Here is a 20,360-nt window from a genome sequence, read left to right on the forward strand (position 1 = left end):
CACACAATGACTTTAAAACGAAAGGAAGCGTTCATTACTGACGTACGTACGTATGACATGTATAAGTTAATTTACACAGAAATATAAACTTTCGGAAAAAGTTTATTTTTAGAATATTTCCCGTTTATTTGTTAAATGTATATATATATATATATAACTTTGAGAAATGGAACTATTTAATTCTTCCTACAAAGGCTACAGAGGTAAGCACTATTGGTGTAAAAAAAATTTTGAATGAAATGAGTGACAGTTGATGAAAGCTGCATTTTGCAAACAATGGTTTCATATTTAAGAATGTAAAATGATTGTGATATTCCATCATGTATCATCTCGAGAGATACAAATTCATAAGAATGGACTGCGAAAAAAAAAATATGCAAGAAGATTCATTTAGGAAAAAGCGAACTAGAAAATCTAATTTAGTTAAAAAATAGGTATATTGATCAAATGGACTGAAACTGGTCTGTTAAGACTTATATGACAGATCACGTGTTTAGATCATCTAGCTGTTTTTTCAACAATTTGACGATATTGATAGATTGTCACGTATATTTGTTCTGCCTAACAGAAGTTCCTTCGGAAATTTTGTAATAAACAATTGCATAATACTACTTGCTCCTGTTGGAAAACATATTCAATATTATTTAGTTCGTTAGGAACATATACTGTAATGTTTTTTCCTGTGGAAATAGTATTCCAGAATAAATTTTCAATTTGGAACTTATGTTATGAAGGAATTAACAAAACAACGAAATAGATATAAAAAAAACAAGAAAAAAAAGCCCAGTACTAAGTCTATATGCAGAATATGAATAAAGATTACTTCAATATTGAAGCTTTCTTATATTTTTTTTCCTGGTATTACAGTGTCGCGAATTTGACGTACCAGGACACTGTAGCTAAATATGAAGAAATGAAGTATATCCGGAAAATGTGACTGTTCAAAATTCTGTTATACAATATAATTGATTTTCGAGAAAACAACTTCGGGCTTTTGCTTAGATCCATATGACCAATCAAATCTTGATTTACTATGAAAAACAGATATCTTATATAGGAGGGGTATATATTTGCAAAAAAAAAAGTAAACGGAGACAAGGTGAATTTTTTTGAGTCGCTGGGCGAGGAAAATTCCTTCTTAAGACTGTTGTAGGACATTTTGTTAGATAAAAGACAATACACGAAAAATACACTGGTTACCAACCAAATAACATCAAACATTAAATTTTTACATAACTCAACATGCTCAAGGTGTAATCATGATGTTAACCTACTTCAAAGATTTAAAAACTACTTATTATTTCTTGGTACAAAACAATAATTATAGGTATGGGCATTGTATACATATGTATCAATTTAACGACAACAAATTTAAAACGATTCAAGTAATACTCCGAAATAAATATATGTGATAAATATATCAATAAAAAATGGTGAAGATGAAAACATCTATTTATGAATAAAAACTATCAATCATGATTCTTCCCCTTATACTGTTATACTCTCAATTTCTAATACTTTTACATAGTGAAACCTCGAATGACTAATAACTTAATCAATAGTATCGAAGTTAATATGGTCTCCCCCTAAAAATAATGCTTGTTCAAAACGCGCCGATTTTTTGCATTTCTATGACTTTTTCAGAAATTAGAGCACTTGAAGCACGGGTTATAGTTCTGTTAATTTTTTTTCTTTTTCAGATATATTGGGATGTTCAAGAATATTTGTTTTAGTTAAGTTTATCATTTTCTGTTTTAGATGGGATGTCCCAAAAGGTTTTTAGTTGTGTTTTTAGGGTTTTGCGGACTGTTACTTTCAATAGGATATCGTTCAGTTTTTGCAATGGTTATGGTGCATATAGTTAAACCAACACATTCATCAACAAATGATACGAAATCAGACAACTTATTTAAACATGTATGTATTTTCTTTCTTTTTTTCAATATTCCGGATTTGTAGAGACATGCCGCGAATAGTTTAAATTTTTGCTCATTTTGTTTTAACAAAGGGAAATAATCGGTTGTGTAACTGTTTGTTTGCAAGTTTTTTGTTTTATTTTACCATTAACCATACTTTCAAATAGCAATTAATTAGTCTTCAAGAGTTTTCCACATATTATATTATAAAAGATGAAACAATAACTCCTTAGTGTTGCGCAAGGGATATAGACGATAATGATATGTGGTATGATTGCAATGAGACAACATTCCAGCAGAGACCAAAGGACCAAAGTACAGGGATACAAACATCCACAGTTCATACTATCCGTACAGTATTAAAGTTATATAAGTCACCGTTATGATAAAATGTGAAATAATTGTGTTTTGCCGATTACATGGTGATACTTTTGAAATCAAATTAAACAGCAACACTTAGAAAACATAAATACCATGCAAAAGAATCAATTTCACTGTACCATGACTAAAAGTGCGCGGTAAAAAAGTAAACCTCTATGGAAATGAAATGTGCCCATGCTAAAACACCTGAATGTGGTAGGATACTATAGGACCCGATGAAGTATAAGTAGTGAAATCAAGCTAACAATCGATGGAATTTGGTGAAAATTTAATGTTTCCGATGATTTTGTCGTGTTTATGAAACATGAAACAGTTAATCCCCCTAAAAAAAAGATAAGTAATAAAGTTAACTTATAATTAATTTGCACCGAATGTAAGCATGATTTTACTTCTGAAGTTGCTCTTTCTTGGGCGCGTTCCAGAATGAATCCATTTTTTGGTCTGTTTCTTTCACATTATCTAGACCCTCTCTTTTTGGCTACTGTATCTGCTCTTGATATTGTATAAAACTTGGTGCCAATTAAGAACGTGTTTTTTAAAACTTCTAATGCATTCAAAATAATAATAAAGAGCCTTGCATATTCATATTTGTTTTATTAAATTTGTTTTTTGTTATTTAGTGTATTCCTCTAAACAGTAGCTGTAACTTATCTTTGAATTGGACAGTGGACGGAACATTATATCTAAATACGGCTTATTTTGTCGGAGGTTTATTCACGCAAGTACCAGGAGGAATTCTAGCAACAAGATTTTCGCCAGTAAGGTTAGTAACAACAACAACAACAACAACAACAAAAAATAATTTATTAGAGTCTCACCTCAGTAAGAAGAGGAGTTTCGTTAAATATTGCGTCAGATATTTTTTATTTTATTTAATTACACGGACGACTATTTGGTATTGGAGAGGGAGGGGGTTTCCCAGATTGATCATTCGTTTTAATCTATTGTTACGCATGCTTGTTTTATTTCCACCTGTGTCACACATCTGTTTTCAGGGACGGATGCAGGAATTTTCGAAAGGGGGGGGGGGTGTGCTAACCCAGGGCAAAGGGGGGTGCAGGGGGTGCAAAACATATGTCCCGATACAAATGCATTGATCGGCAAAAATAAAGGGGGGGTGCGCACCCCCGGAACCCCCCCCCCCCCCCCCCCCTGGATCCGCCACTGGTTTTCACAACTTTCCTTCATTTCATATAGCAGAATATTCATCCTGTCTTTTGTTTATACTTTAAATTAGTTTTTTAACCATACCAAGTTATTCATTTTTAAGACCCCCCCTGCTCAGCCTATTTCCCAGAATTTCAAATGATTGTATCCTGACTGGTGGTACAAACAAAAAACAACTATCGTTTAAATATCGAGGATAAAATTTCAGACGGCATGTACACAAAAAACAGAAACAGAGCCTCATAAACATCTTAGGTTTTCCTATGTATATGTATATTATGTACATGACAAGATGAAGATGTAGAATATTTTAATTGTACCCCACGAAACAGGCCTCTACAATAACTTTTTTTCAACTTGTCCTGTAGGACAAGTACAAACCAAAATTTACTTGTCCGAATGAAATTGTTACTTGTCCAAAAAAATTCTATTAAAAATAACCTTATTTTTTACATTTTTAGTTGATTATAGGAGCAAAAGGAATTTAAACAATATAACAGAATTTGATGTATTTCTTTTGAAATACCTTTCAAAAATATGAGTCAAGTACAACTGCGAAACTAGTCATGTCACAGGAATTTTCTAGTTTTCATCAATTCCAGTCTCACCAGACTCTAAACATGAGGCACCATTTGAAAGGCCTATACACTCATTGGATTTGTATTCTGTTGGTTTTTTTTAAGTCGAAAAAAGTCTATTCAAATGCAATCAATAAAAAGAAGATGAGCCATCATAAGGTGTGATTGCCAATGAGACAACACTCTGCAAGAGACCAAATGACACAGAAATTAACAACTAAAGGTCATGTGAAATTAATGGTAAATAAAAAAAATATTTTTGTGAAAAAATTACCGGTATGTAAGAAACAGAATAAGGTAGCAAAATGAGGTACTGATTTGTCTTGGTCCCGAAATATCTCCTGCCTTATCAAACTGTCTATCAATCATGTCTACTAAATATGTCTTCTACGGTGCCAAACTGTCTATTAAACTTGGAACTGAATCTTTCGAGGTGACGAACTGTCCTGTAAAGTTACCTTCCCATCATTTATTCGGATCAGTAAGACTGGTTTCCGAGAAAAGTCTACCTTTTACTTGTTAAAAAGTACCTGATAATGAACCAGTTAACATTACCGATTGCCAATCGGAACAACTCGGCCTTTCTGGTTGCACGAAGAAATAGAAAAAGAAGCTATTGTACTGCGTAGCGAGAATGGCCGAGTAGTTACGATTGTACCGATTGCAAGTAAACATATTCATTTGAATAAACAGAATTCAGAAACGATGTCAAAATAATATTTGTTTTCTTGTTTTTTGTTTATAATTACTTTGTTCATCAAAGTTGGATTAAATATTTTCTACAGAATAAGTGTACTTGTCCCGACGGACAAGCTTGCTTGATACAGCTTTTACTTGTCCGACCTTTTCTCCCTCTGGTACCGGACAATCGGACAAGCGTTATTGTCGAGGCCTGCCGAAACGAGATTGTGTAGATGACTACATGTCATGTTTTAAATCCGCGCGTTCTCGTCACTTTGTTGACGTCCGGATAAGTGCCTTCATTTTTTGAAGAACCATGCTAAATCTGAATGAAGATTTCCCAACATCAAAAATCGTGGATGAGTTCGAAGAACAATTTGACTATGAAAATCGGTTGAAAAAAAACTTAACTTCATTAGAACGATACAAAGCAGAAAAAAACCAATCTGATTAACGATTAATTAATTTTCAAAGATATTTGAACTAAACCTACACTTCGTTTTTCAAAACTTAAATGAAATTTGAAAAAAAAACAAAAAAAAAAAAAAAACAACACACACACCCTTTAACAATAGACGAGTGTGAAATCGGAAACGGACATGCACAATTATAAAAAATCAGGAAACACAGTAATGACCTAAATTTTGCAACCATTGTCAAAAGTTTTATTTTCCTTTACTTATATACTTAATAATATATTGTTAATTGTTAATATTAACCCATGTTTTTGTAGTTCTAATTTAGATAATTTTCAGTGATAAATTTAAATATTTAATGAACTGTTCGGAGACTGATGTTCTCACCAGATTTCTTATATATATATAGACAATTGTATTTTGATTAAAATTCATCAGTGGGAATAATTGCAAAATATTGCGTAGTGAGTTTTGTCTCTTGCTTGTTATAAGTGTCAAAAGTTTTGGCTGTTGTGTTTTATTGTTGTTTTGTTTTGTATATGTTTTTATATGTGTTCATGTGTTTCAGCGATGATCCTTTTGTACTGGATTTTATACTGAATACAATTAGTTAGTTAGTTATATATAGGTTGCACTTTGTAAACACCCCTCTTTTGGGGAGATCTTGAATATTCATAGAAAATTAATTTTGTTTACATACTGGTTCCCAGTTATGCTCTCTGTGTTCCATCTCACTTGGGAATTTTACCAGTACATTTACATGTGCATATTGTTTACATTGAGATCTGTGGTCACCTTTCATTCGAGGTAGGGGTAGTTAAGAAAATTAGTGTTAGTTTAAACTCTGAGAAGTTCAGGGCTTATAAACGTTGAAAGTATGCCGCACAGCCCTACATTTTGACCTTTGAAAAAATTGTGGTGCAAATGAACTTTCAATTCTAGGATAAGATTTTTTTCAAAACTTCATAGTAAAAGTCGTACAGTTTGAGCCGTAAAAGGAGTTCCTATGGGAAATTGCATTGTCAATATTTACAGAAATGCAACCTTTACTTAACCTCCTTCCTCCATCCTATAACATCAAATAATATAATCCGTTTGTTGTAAAATATGCACTAATCTATATACCAATATAAAATAACATTGAAGCATATGACAGAAAAAAAAGAGTTGGAACATTGATAGATATAGGAAATCATGAGTTCTACATGGTGTCAACTTGATACAAAATTATCAAGGGTTCAATGCTAAAATTGTGATTGATTTTGGCAAATTTTGAGTATTTTGTCAAATCCAGAATGGAAGCGTAGTAAGAAACAGGATATAAGGTACACCTGTTCAAGGCTGATTTGTAATCTGTTCAGATATTACAAATTGTGCGATCAAACTACCATAAGGCCAAACACTCAATACAGTATGTTCTTTATTCTTCTAAAGATACAATATCATTTTCATTTGAATTTTGCAAAGACCGTCTGTGGCAATTGCTACGAATGAGATATTATCGTTTCGGTATTTTGGGTCCTCAATGCACTTCAACTTTAAACTTGTTTTGGACTTCTAATGTTTTTGATCCGAGCTTTACTGAAGAGTCTTATGTCAAATTATAATAGATATAGGAAGATGTGGTGTAAGTGCCAATGAGACAACTCTCCATTCAAATATAATATATGGTACCTTTGATAACTATTTACGCCACTGGGTCGATGCCAGTGCTGGTGGACGTTTTGACCCCGAGGGTATCACCAGCCCAGTAGTCAGCACTTCGATGTTGACATGAATATCAATTATATGGTCATTTTTACAAATAATTTTTAACTGTTCCAAAAGTATGAATTATTCGAAATTCTAAGGATTGTCTTATCCCTGGAATAAATAACCATAGCCGTATTTGGCACTACTTTGTGGAGTCCCTTATGCTCTTCAACTTTATTCTTGTTTGACTTTTTAACTATATTTAGATCTGAGCGTCACTTGTGAATCTTATGTAGACAAACAGCGTGTCTTGCGAATCAAAATGTAAGCCTGGCACCTTTTATTACTATTTACATATTTGCCGGTGCTGGTGGACGTTTCGTCCCCGAGGGTATCACCAACTCAGAAGTCTTCATCTTTATACTTGAAAGACTTTCTAACTATTTAGATCTTAGCGTCACTGATGAGTCTTATGTAGACGAAACGTGCGTCTGACGTATCAAATGATAAGCCTGGTACCTTTGATAACTATTCAGCATACTCACGTTTTGAACATGTTAAATTCTAAGACGTTAAGATAAGCCTGGTATCTTTGATAGCCGTTTACACCACTGAGTCGATGACAGTGCTAGTGGACGTTTTGCCCCCGAGGTTATCAACGGCCCAGTAGTCAGCACTTTGTTGCTGACATGCATATCAATTATTGGCAGGAAGATACGTCAAGATGGCCGCCAGTGTAGTTGTGAGCTAAACTAGCTCTGCAGTTTTGGCAGTTTTTATAGTGATTTTTGATATTTTCATAAGATAATACCAGAGTGTCAAACTTTTGGAATACAACCTGGATTTGGGCTTATTTATGGATGAAATTTCAATTAGTGAAAGATACAGTTTGTAGAAACTTTTTTCTATAGTGAAAACATTTTTTAGTGATTACTATTCAGTGTATTGAAAGTGAAAACCTAAACATGCCACCACCCCTGGCCAATAAGATAAACACCAAGGACAATAAGGAAATTAAGAACAAAGATGGAAATAAAACAGTTCAGTCTTTATTAGCACCAAAGAAAGACCAACAAATAGCTAATCAAGGAAATCCACCACCCAAGCGTGACAAAAGAACTTTCTCAGATGTGTCAGAGGAGAGCCTAGAGGGTATTGATTTAATGAGTATTCATTCAGATTTAAAGGACATAAAAAAAGCCTTCAAGATACTGTTAAAAAATCTGACCTGGATAATCTTGTCAAACAAAAGGACTTAAAAGATCTTGTGACAACCATTGTAAGTAAGCTTTTGTCTACACTGAAGGAGTCAATCACTGAGGAATTTAACACCAAACTGAGGGAAAGAACTGGAAAGTTGAAAGATGAGATAGATGCTCTAAATATAGACAATGAGAACTTCAAAGAGAGACTTAGAATAAAAGATAAGCAAATAGAAGAGCTTCAGGAAAAAGTGGCAGATTGCAACCATAGGTCCATAGATGCACTTAAATCTGCAAACTATAATGAACAGTACTCCAGAAAACATAATATAAGAATGGTGAATTTTCCAGAAAAGAGAAATGAGAACTTACGAGATGTTTTCGTAAAAATGGTGAAGAAAGACTTAACTGTTGAGATAGAACCATCAGATGTCATAGCAATACATCGAATCCCAGGAAAAGAAGGTAACATCAAACCTGTGATAGCAAAGGTCCGTAACACAGAAATTAAAATCAAGATAATGAGAAATAAGAAGGGGTTGAAGAATGACATTAAATTTCATGACGATATAATTCAAAGAAATCTTGGACTATTAGCTAGACTAAATACAAATGTGATGCTAAATAATGCCTGGTTCTACAACTGTAGTGTATATGGTAAATTAAAGGACAGTGAGTACAGAATCAAATTTGATCTTTATGACAATATAGATGAAAAAATTTAAAAAAAACTTTCAAGCATGTAAACTTTCAAGTATGTAAATATTTTCTATCTTATTAATTGTGACAATTTTTTGCTTGTTTGTTTGTTCATAAATGGGAGGTAACTCTAATTATCAATAGTGGAAAATCTTTCTTGATTAATGAGAGGTAACTCTATATAACTAGAATGTTTTCTTATATGTTCTATATACTATAAGAAATTTTCACTCATAACTTTCTAAAGAAAATATGTTCAAAGATTTGCTTAGAGTTGAATAAAACATTTTAACTATATAATTGTACTTATTCTCCATTCTCAAAACTTTGTTTTTATTTTTATCATAAAATCGTTCTCAACACACTTAAAATTTATATAAATATTGAAAAAAGAAAATTTTATACTAGGTTCTCATTTCTGTTAATTTAAAAAGAAAATAAAGCATTTAACACCAAATTATCAGAATAAAAAAAATATGTTATTTATCATAAGAAGCCAATCTGTAAAAAGATTTTTTCTTGAAGTACTGAAGACGAAAATCCGATCCTTGTCCATTACACACAGTATATCTTCACTCACTAAAAAAATAATCAAATCGACTCTGCTTGATAGGGGAGGTTTGACGCCAAGTAAATATTTTGTCATCTGGATGACAGGTTCTCCATGGATCTAAAAGTTCAAAAGTTTGTGAAATTTCTTCAATCTTATTACGAGAGTTCAAATTTCTATTGTGCAGAATATTATAAGTGTCCATATGAAAATCATGTACAACATTCCAGTCACCACACATCAAGATGCTAGTATTAGTATAGCAAGAGATGTTGTGTAAAATATCGCTAAACAATGATGGTTCATCAGTATTGAATCCATAACAGTGACAAAGGTTAGCCTTTGTTCATATAATGATAAGTCTAAAACAATAAAACGACCTTTCTGGTCTATCATAGAATCCTGAATATTAAAATCTAGACCCTTGTTAAACATCACACTAACACCAGCACTTTTATTGTTGCAATGACTGAAAATGCATGTATTACCCCATGGTCTAAGTATTTTTGTCTTTTGAAAAGATGTTGTAGGGATACATATTTAAAGAATTTTCAATATGAAATATTACATAGAATTATACCTACTAATACATTTTTATATAGAATTAAGCAAAAGGAAACAAGTCTATGTACCTTCTGTAATGAGGAAGAGGAAACAATAGAACATTTATTTTATGATTGTAATGTTACATACAATTTTTGGTTGTCATTTTTACAGTAAATTAAATTATTTGATGAGCATTTCAACATTAGTAAGACGGAAATTTTATTGGGATTTATTACTAAGAGTTTGTTTATAAATTTGTTAATTATTATAGCTAAAAACTACATTTTTAGATGTAAGTTAAGAAATATAGCTCCTAGTTTTATAGGACTTAAATTCAGAATAAAACAAAACCACTCTAATGAATTTTATATTGCAAACAAAAATAATAAAGCAGCATCTTATGAAAGATTCTGGTCCCCACTACATATATTTTTTTCATGATTTATTATCATTTATACTTTAAATTATACTATAGTGAGCAGTGGTATTTTGAATTTTGAATTTATATATAGACATGCCAGCATACTAATGGTAAGATTGCAGCGACTGTGTGTAAGTAGCTATATTCGTTTTTTTCTATAATAACTATATTCTTGTATTATGAAGATAAATTTAAAAAAAAAAATGGATAGTCTTGTATATAACTTTCAATATTTACCCCAAAAACCATAGTCAGGTGGTGATTGTAGGGATATTGTAAAATCCTGACTATTAAAAAACGAATAACAGATAAAAAAAATATCAATTATATGGTCATCTTTATGAATTAACTGTTTGAAAAAGTATTAATTTTTCGAACTTCTAAGGATTGTCTTATCCCAGGCATAGATTACCTTACCCGTAGTCGGCACAACTTTTTGGAATTTTAGGTAATCAATGCTCTCCAACTGTATACTTATTTGGCTGTCTATCTATTGATCTGAGCGTCTCTGATGAGTCTTATGAAGACGAAATTCGAGTCTGTTATATCAACTTTTAATCTTGGTACTATTCAGCGTACTCACGTTTTGAACATGTTCAATACTTATGAAGGTGCATGATATATAAAGTAGCGCATATTAGTTGCTATATAACACATATATACATGGGATTGAATAGAGTTGAAACTGCATAAACTGTCAACTGTTAATTGGTATCATGTGTTTTCGACAGATTAGTTTCAATCATCTGTTGTCTCTCTTGCTTCTAGTTTTGAATAATTTAATCATTTTGATTACAGAATATGCGGATTATCAGTGTTGTTATCCAGTATATGCATGGTTGTGCTTCCTGTATGTATACAATATAATCAATATGTTGCAGTATTGGTAGTACGGGCTCTACAGGGCGTTATAGAAGTAAGTGGTGTAGTAATGGCTATATGGACATTGCAGCCAATAATAAATCAAAGTCACAATAGTAATTGCAAATACCAATATAGTGTGCATGTAGCAGACACGACAAATTAAACTTTCACTTTACTGCAATCTTTAAAGTTAGACTATAATTCACTGCTAGTAAAAAAAAATCAATACAGTAGTCATTATGATAGTTATATGGCATATATTTGTTTTCTATATTCACATTTTCACAATGTTAAGGATGCTCGTTGCTGAAGTTAGGATTTGTTTGCAAGATATTCGGAATACTCTGGTTTTAAGATAATGGTTGAAAGTTTCTCTTATATATTTTTGTAAAACAAATGTTTAACCAGTGTGCATTTAATAAGACAAAGGTGGAAAACATACACTATTCAACACATTTTTGTGTTTTTACTAAAATCCAATTGAGTTGCAATATGTAGAATTTAATTTCATTATTGACAGGGGCCATCTGTACCTGCCATTAATGGTGTGATATCTGCATGGGCCCCAAGGTCCGAAAAATCCAGAATGATAACCATAGCGTATGCAGGTAGGTTAAGTAAATGTTAAACAAAGCATGATAATATAAACTAGAACATTCCTAATAGAGCTTTCTTACAAATTGACGAAAGGTACGTATGCTTGACGAATCATACGTAATACTCGTTTTAGGGATCCTTTATTTTGAAATATTTATATAATAGTCGTGGAACTTCGGACAATAATCGTGCATGCTACGACACTTATTAAATTGGATTTTTCTTGAGATATATTAAGGATTTCGGGACGTACGATAGGTTAGAATGTGATTATTGATACCACCAGGTCGCAGGAGGTAACACTACAAAGTATTCTAAATATAGAGTTGTCAGACGAAAAAAATGTCCCCTAGAAAACTAAAAACCGACCCCTCCCCCACTTTTGATATTACAATTTTGCCTTCCTTGATTCATAATTTGCAACGCTCAAAATAATAAAATGAAGAAAATAGGATGATCTTTATACTATGTCATATGCTGGTGCTCATTTCATAACTTTTGAATCATCGCCTTAATGTGATATATATGATACACCGGAGCAATGGAACGGTTATTTTAGCGTATAACTGCGTTTTGACTAAGTCCTGAACATTCATGAAATATTAGCCACTGGACTATCTTCCAAACATGTGTACTGTTAAATCGTCATTATAAAATCCACAATATATACGGTGCAAAACTGTAGATTTATTTCTTGATAATTATACAGTCTTTTTTTTTTTTTTTTTTTTTTTAGATTTATTCAACATTTCTTTTTAAAATCATTGTATCATCATTTTATAGCAAATCTCGATATTCCACTTTGATAATTTGCTGAAAGTGTACTGTAACAAATAAAAATAAATGTGAATCTTGTCGTTAAATTTAGACTAACGATCTTCAATAATGTCATTGAAATGTTAATCGTGAAACTCGTGCTTAAAAAATTCCCGCGGAAATGTGTGTACTCGTGGTTTACGTAAATAACGTATCGGACGTAAGTGTATTTGACACTATTTTTCTCTGTTTGATTATATTAAAATCGTGTATTTTTTGCGATATTATTTTTTTTTAAATAAACTTGATTTAGAAAAGAATGCTGTTTTACTTGATAAAACAAAGACTCTTTTAACTGTTTTTGTAGAAATGAAATACGTGCTCCCTTTACGTTCGTTCGTACCTTTCGTCAATTTGTAAGAAAGCTCTAATTGAAGAAATGTTACTATGATTGTGAAAATAAGTGGCAACAGAACTTGTACATATCAATATGACCGAGAGGTGTTATTCTTTACGGCGAATGAGGAAATATAAAGATGTTACTGAAAATAAAATTATAACCTTAATACTATATACTGCATCTGTGGTGTAGATGAACAATTCTTAAGTTTTGTTGTTAAATCCGTTGATATCAAGTTAATTGTTAATAAAATAAATACTAAAATAGTGACTTTAATATTTTAAAGATCATTAACGTGGAATTCACTTTCTAAAAATTAAAGGACAAATTCATTTATAGAAATAAGTTTTAAAAGAGGGACGAAATATGCTAAAGGGACAGTCAAACTCATAAATCTAAAACAAACTGACAACGACATGGCTAAAAATGAAAAAGACAAACAGACAAACAATAGTACACATGACACAACATAGAAAACTAAAGAATACACAACACGAACCCCACCAAAAACTAAGGGTGATCTCAGTTGCTCCGGCAGGGTAAGCAGATCCTGCTCCACATGTGGCACCCGTCGTGTTGCTTATGTGATAAGGTATGTAGTACTTACATTTTGTTTGTAAAACATGTGTGAATAAATCATGTAAATGTTATGATTTCCGTAAATGGTTTTGTGTTATAGGTGCCTATCTGAGTCCTGCAGTGGCAATGATAGTTTCAGGAGCATTGTCATGCCATGTTTGTTGGCACGCTGTATTATATCTCTATGGTAATTTTTTTCTACTACATTTTTTTCTCGGGTAGACTATCACTTTTGTCAAACGATATAGAATCCGACTTGTCAGAGCTGAAGGAGCAGCGATTAAAATGCATTTCAAATTCTTTGCTGAAAAATTTACAAAAGGTAAAGTTCATTCTCCCCCAGTTAACGATTACACATTCTTACACATTGTTTGGCTGTATATCCGACTATTTACAAAAATACGGATTGGTCTTTCTAATACCCTAATACCAAAGTTACTGATAAGAGTTATCCCAGGCAACAGAAAATTATGTTTCAAAACACGATTTAGGTTGAAGGAACATTCTATATCATATCAGGATTCTAAGCAACCATGTAGTGCTATCTAAAGCGAGGTTTTTACGATAAAGATTATTGTTTGAGTAAAAATTTAAATTGTTTGGTTTAAGTTCTACAAAAAGGTTTTTTGCCTTTGGTGCTAGTAACATAATTAAACACTGTTTATTCTATCAAAAATATAAAAGTTAGGCTATCTGGCATAGACTCTACGGTTATTATTTCTTTTTTGATAAATCTTTCTGAAAAACTGATTGACTGTATTTTCTTTTTGATATGATGTTGATGCATAAACAATACTAACATCTATATGAAAATAAGAAAATTTAAACTAATTGAACATCGATAAACCAATTTTGCCTTTAATTTATGATAAACATCATTTATCTTTTTATGTCTAGTTGGACTGTATTTTATAGTGAATAAAATTTATTTTTGATTTCAAGGTGGTCTGGGTATTTTATGGTCAATAATATTCATGATCATCGTTGTTGATTCACCAGGAGCTCATCCAAACCTATCGGTCAATGAACGATCCTTGTATGATAGAGAAGCTTCAACTGCTCAGAGGTCTTCTACAAGAACGGCAAGTTTAATATTCATATAAAACATTGGTCACTCACTGTACTACCTTAAGCAATTATGAAAACTCATACCAAAAAGTTTAACATTAATGACCCCATTAAACGTTTCTGTCAAAATAAGGAACTGATAAATAAATCCTGAAAAGAGATAAGCCGTATCACTTACTTAAGAATGACACGAGATTTTGGTTCAAATGAAGAATATGGTATTATGTTTTATCCAGGGAAAGATAACTCGCGTCAAAAATTCGGTCATTTTAAATCCTAGTAGTAAATATATTTTCGATAATATTCTTCTGTTACATTGTACCAATATCAACTTATTCTTTTTCAGGCCAGCGCAATACCATGGAAACACATACTTACATCTTTACCCATGTCCGCCATATTTGTTGGAAGTTTTTGTAGAAATTGGATCTTCTCTATGCTTCTGACTGAGATACCTACGTACCTGCATGATTCATTCCATCATCTGAGTATTTTTGAGGTACGGGGATTCAAAATAATATGAATGTCGTTAATGCGGGGTTCACACATTGCCGATCATTGCTCACGTTTCAGATCAGACAGCGATACGACACGAAAAGTGAAAAAGTCGGATTAGTATCCTCAATTATCTGGAATGTCCTAGTATTGTCTGAACGCAGTCGTTTTAGTTCGTAACAGATTCCTACTGGTCGGGAAGGGTCCGAATAGTTCTGCAAAGCACCCCGACAGTTAGGTGCGTCCCGTAACATTCGGGGAAACTCAGCCGATTTTGTCTAATCGGATTACAATCGTGCCTATGTCGTGACAGATTCTGCTGTATCGGATCGAATTCCTAACAATGTTCTGTGTATTCGGGACGGTGTCCTGTGGAACGGGAATGATCTGGAGAAGTCCCGACAATAACAGAATACAATACGACTGAGACCAGACAAAGCCGTTTGCAATGCGATAGAGCGGACCGTGATAGGATTACGTTCCGACAGTACCTGATCATCCCGAGTATGCCGACAGTTTTCGAACGGATAACTTCCGTCAGCGTCGGTTCACTGTCTTGTCACTTTCTGATCTCTGTCGGATTACATTCGGTAGAATCGGGACGCAGTCGTGACAGACTCGGTCGAATTTTACCTGGCGAAAGATACAAATCGGATTTCCATCCACGATTCACAGGATCTTGATCAGACTTTTGACAAATGTTAATCGGGAATGGCCCTGTCAAGGACGGCAGTAAAAATCGTGAATGTGTGACCCCAGCTTAACGAAACAAAAAACATCACAACACAAAAACCCTAATAAAATATCTAAGTGCTTTGTCTATATGCCCTTTTCTCCTTCTTTGTTACAAATTTGTTTGTCTTTGTGGTGGTTAAGATTGTGACACAGCGTTGACTGCTGTACCCCTATTTTTGAAATTTTGACCTATAATGTCTGTTTGTTTTGTTCATACATCGTTGTCAATATAATGGTACTTGATGATACGGTCATACAAGTGCGAGGTTTAGTTAGCTATGAAATCAGGTTTTAACCAACATTTTCTACATAAGAAAATGTCTATTCCAAGCCAGGAATATGACAGTTGTTACATATTCGTTTGATGCGTTTGACATTTTGATTTTGCCATTTGATTGGAACTTTCCTCGGAGTTCAGTATTTTTGAGATATAACTTTTTAAATTTTATACATGTAGTATTAGTGTTGTTTGCTAATAATTATACTATTCATTTAAAAGTTGCCCATCTGCCTGACAAGTGTTTAAAAGATGTATCGAATGTGTACTTAGGAAATAACCGTAGTATAATTTGTGCTGTGTCCACTTTAAACGACGACTTTGATGTCGCAAGCTGTGGTTATAATGCAATGCGTAGCATAGCTGGGCTAACGTATTTTCTAATTCAAGACTTCAAAATGATATCTTTCTTTAGTTATAGACGGGTAAACTGTGTAATTAACTACTTCCAAATATGCAATCTATTTTAAACAAAATAGTCACTACAATGATTTGTTTTACTTTTATGAAGGCAGGGGAAAGTTTGAGTAAATGGAAAAACTTTCCGAAAGTGGTGATTCAAAACAATTAAAAAAATTTTCGAAAGCCGTTTTTATATACTGTTGTTAATATTACCTCGAGCAACAATACTTTTATATGATTGTCTAATGATTAGTTGAACATGCTATCTAAAATTTCCATACCTGACTAAAAGAGAGCGTATATATTATTAAAGAAGTTAGTTTTTCCATTGATGTTTCGTGTATTACTATATAATTCAATTTATTGAACGATTGAAAGCGTAACAATGTTCAAAAAACTATTTCAACTGGTCTTGTTGAATCTTTTCATTTAAAATCAATAGCACCAACGAATCGAAACTAATGAATCACTAGCTAAAGGTTGTTTTTAAGTTTTGAAATTCCCTATGCATATGGTTGGACCGTTTTTTTGTGCCATATTCGTTGATAATTCATGGAATAGATAAGTCTGTGACTATACCTACGACACTATAGAGCATATCCAGTAGAATCCTTGGAAGAAACTCACTCCAAGCAAAGACGTTTGAAGATTTTCTGATCCACAAGCGTTTAATGAGCCGAAAGACCGCCGTACGTAGCATGTAATCACTATGCACTTGCTTCTAGAATATTGTTACATTTACATATACATAAAACAAACGGAAGAAAAATATTACTTACTGTTCAATATAAAAAAAAATGCTTATTACAATTTATAATGCATTGTTATGGTTTTAGATTGGATTATTGTCAAGCATATCAGAGGTATGTATGACAATTGTTACGGTAACTGGTGGAGTGTTAATAGACACCCTTATAAAGTCTGGTTTGATTAGTACGACAGTAGGGAGAAAGATGGCCCAGTGTTCAGGTAATAACGTAAATAGACAAACATATAAAATCCGTTTATTGCAGATAAAGAGATAGAAAAATAACGAAGAATTTCTCGAAGATAAATAGGTCGAATAATAATGAGGAATTAATTGAATACTCTACAATTGTCTTTTCGTTGTTTTTCGTTTTTTGACTCGTCGATGTCAGTGTTATTTCAATATCTATTTTAAAATTAAAACGCATTTTCTTAAAAAATATCTTTTATTGGAATTCAGACAGTTAGTTTTTTGGGATTAGTAACGCAAGCTGAAAATAAGTATAATTTATTATATTATTTACTTGGGATGGAATAAAGATAAATAATAAAAACAATAACAAATAATGATGTCTTTTTACATTTTCACTTACCGTTATATTGAAAAGTAGAATAAATAGGCTTTCAACATATCAAATTATTGAACAATATTTTTTTACCTATGTGGACTTATTTCAGGTTTTGGTATTGAAGCAGTATGTATTATTTGTCTTGGATTCATAACACAATTAGAAATCGTTATGATAGTAATGTGTGTTGGTGTAGCCTTCAGTGGGTTAGCTATTTCAGGTAAGGAATATATTAAATTTCAATTAGATATTTTTACACAGCTTAATTTTCTCAAAATATTAATTTATGATTTCTATTTGAATAAATTATATTTTTATCTGTACACAGGTAAGACTTAACAACTAATTTGATTAGATGTTGGGTGACAACATCAACATTGTTATAAAATATGTACAATCCGAATAAGATAGGTCACCATACGGCTTTCAACAATGAAAAAAAAACGTATACCGCATAGCTTGTTACAAAAATCAAATGTAAAAATCAATTCAAACTGGAAAAATAACTGCCCGATTCATGTAAAAAAAAAAAGAATGAACAAATTATAAATTATGTAATACAGCAACACACTATTTTCAATATAATTCAAACTATAAATAATTTGTAGTTTGATATTTGAATTTAATATCAAGGATCGAATTGAATCACGAAATAAATTTGTATCCTCTGTTGAGTAATCTTTGGTGGCAGCGATACCAAAATATGTATCATCCGTCCATTAACCTTTATTGCAGCAGATACTTATATTTTTTTCACATTTGTGATCGACTTGTATTGACAGGATACCAAGTTAATCCTTTAGATCTTTCACCAACTTATGCAAGTGTTCTAACCGGCATATCTCGAACAGGTGTAATAGGAGCTATACTGAGTACATTAACAGCATCAATTCTTCGTGGTAGACCAGGGGTAAGTTGATTTACCGATTAATTATAATTTCACGGTACATCATCGAATGGTGAGTTTTTAGTATGTTATCTTGAATAACTTAGTATATTGTTGTTCAATTTAATAGAGGATAAAACACGTATGTTATCTTGCAAACAATCGATAACATACTTGTTCTTTCTCAACTGCTATAAACTATTGGTATAATTATGTTAACCAATTTTCTATTTGTTGTCGAAGAGGTAGCTGTATTTTTGAAACATGATCCATAAATATTTATTTGTTCATATTCCTACTAGAGATTTGATGAATCTTTATTTTTATGAATGTTTTTTTCGAGCTTTGTTTTGTCTATTCGGTCACTTTCTACCTCAATCGTGTATCGAATAATATTTAAAGTCATAAACCCGTTATGAAAAAATACACAATATAAAATTCTATTTTTCAACTAAACATTTTGTTTTTTGTAGATTCCGTATGAAAAGACGTGGCACGAAGTGTTCTGGATAGCTGGTGCCATACATCTAGCTGGAGTTTTATACTATGGCATATTTGCATCTGGACAAAGACAGTTTTGGGCTGATGGCCATTCTTTAGGAACTGAACGATTAGTTAATCCATCATCAGACCCAAAGTTTGCTCAAGTACCAGATGATATGGAACATGAACACTTGTTAAGTAGATCGGTAACTTATGATTCAATTCCAAATGAGGACAAAGAAGAGGGTGATGATAGTCCTGATTGGTTCTTGCAGTCTATGTAGTATGTGATGATAGTCCTGATTGGTTCTTGCAGTCTATGTAGTATGTGATGATAGTCCTGATTGGTTCTTGCAGTCTATGTAGTATGTGATGATAGTCCTGATTGGTTCTTGCAGTCTATGTAATATCACATTTCAAACTTATTTATTGTAGTGATTTTGTGTTGTGATAAAAAACGAGCAAATTGATATTTGAAACTCTTAATCAAATTAGCATAGTAATTTCAAACTCTAAAGAGTCGATCGCGTATAAACTGTTGAATTTCAATTCAACAGTTTCATGCACAAGTTCAACAACAAAAAAGATGCGATTAAGAAACTGAATTTCCTGTAAATTGTCTTTCGACTTTAATAAAAAAAAATAATAAATTAGAACTGTACATGTATATTAAAAGCAGGTTCCAAAAAATTGAACACAACACGTTTAATATTTCCATGCGTCCGAAGCGCTTTTCTGGATTTACCTTCATCAGGAACGCTCAAAGCCAAACATTTGAAATCCGGGGATGTATAAGTAACAAAACCGTTGAAGAGCTATATGACAAAATACCTAAATGAAATGGCCAAATTCATCTAAAGTCAACTGAGCCTGAGGGAGTTGAAACCTTAGTTTCTTAATAATTTCAAAATTTATAAACGGACAATTTTAATTAAGTTTGTTAAATGACGTCTGTACCGAAGAACTAACTACTGAGCTGAATACAGATGATACCAAAGTATGCCAGTTTAAAACTGTTCATTCTTTCTTCCAAGGGAATTTCCGTTTTTTTTTCAGGAACTTCAAATATTTTTTTAGTAATAGTTTTCTGAAAGATATGACGCTTCATTAGAACATGTTATACCGTATCATACGTTTCCACATTCCTTTTAATCGATAGTGTATCACAATACATTTAATTGAATTCTAAAAAATTGAATGAGTTAGATAATAAATTATTCAAAACAATACACAAGGTATGTGTATAAATACAA

General features: G+C 32.3%; 1 protein-coding gene across 1 annotated transcript; it reads left to right on the plus strand.

Annotated features, from left to right (window-relative positions):
- Positions 1 to 71: 71 nt before the first annotated feature.
- On the plus strand, positions 72 to 19,577 carry LOC143071596 (vesicular glutamate transporter 3-like). The gene is made up of 12 exons (XM_076246006.1): positions 72 to 203; positions 1,759 to 1,917; positions 2,918 to 3,060; positions 11,048 to 11,165; positions 11,634 to 11,721; positions 13,546 to 13,632; positions 14,388 to 14,527; positions 14,860 to 15,012; positions 17,259 to 17,391; positions 17,848 to 17,958; positions 18,521 to 18,648; positions 19,098 to 19,577. The coding sequence occupies exons 2-12, from the start codon at positions 1,759 to 1,761 to the stop codon at positions 19,389 to 19,391; spliced, it is 1,554 nt and encodes a 517-aa protein (XP_076102121.1). The 5' UTR covers positions 72 to 203; the 3' UTR covers positions 19,392 to 19,577.
- The last annotated feature ends 783 nt before the right edge of the window (positions 19,578 to 20,360 follow it).

This window comes from Mytilus galloprovincialis, chromosome 4 (assembly GCF_965363235.1).
Source record: "Mytilus galloprovincialis chromosome 4, xbMytGall1.hap1.1, whole genome shotgun sequence".
Lineage (NCBI taxonomy): Eukaryota > Metazoa > Mollusca > Bivalvia > Mytilida > Mytilidae > Mytilus > Mytilus galloprovincialis.

Excerpts from the sequence above, each read along its gene's own strand:
- LOC143071596 (XM_076246006.1), top strand. The coding sequence starts at position 1,759 with ATGGGATGTCCCAAAAGGTTTTTAGTTGTGTTTTTAGGGTTTTGCGGA. Across the intron at positions 1,918-2,917 it reads CAGACAACTTATTTAAACAT|TGTATTCCTCTAAACAGTAG; the intron begins GTATGTATTTTC and ends TTTGTTATTTAG. Across the intron at positions 11,166-11,633 it reads CTCTACAGGGCGTTATAGAA|GGGCCATCTGTACCTGCCAT; the intron begins GTAAGTGGTGTA and ends CATTATTGACAG.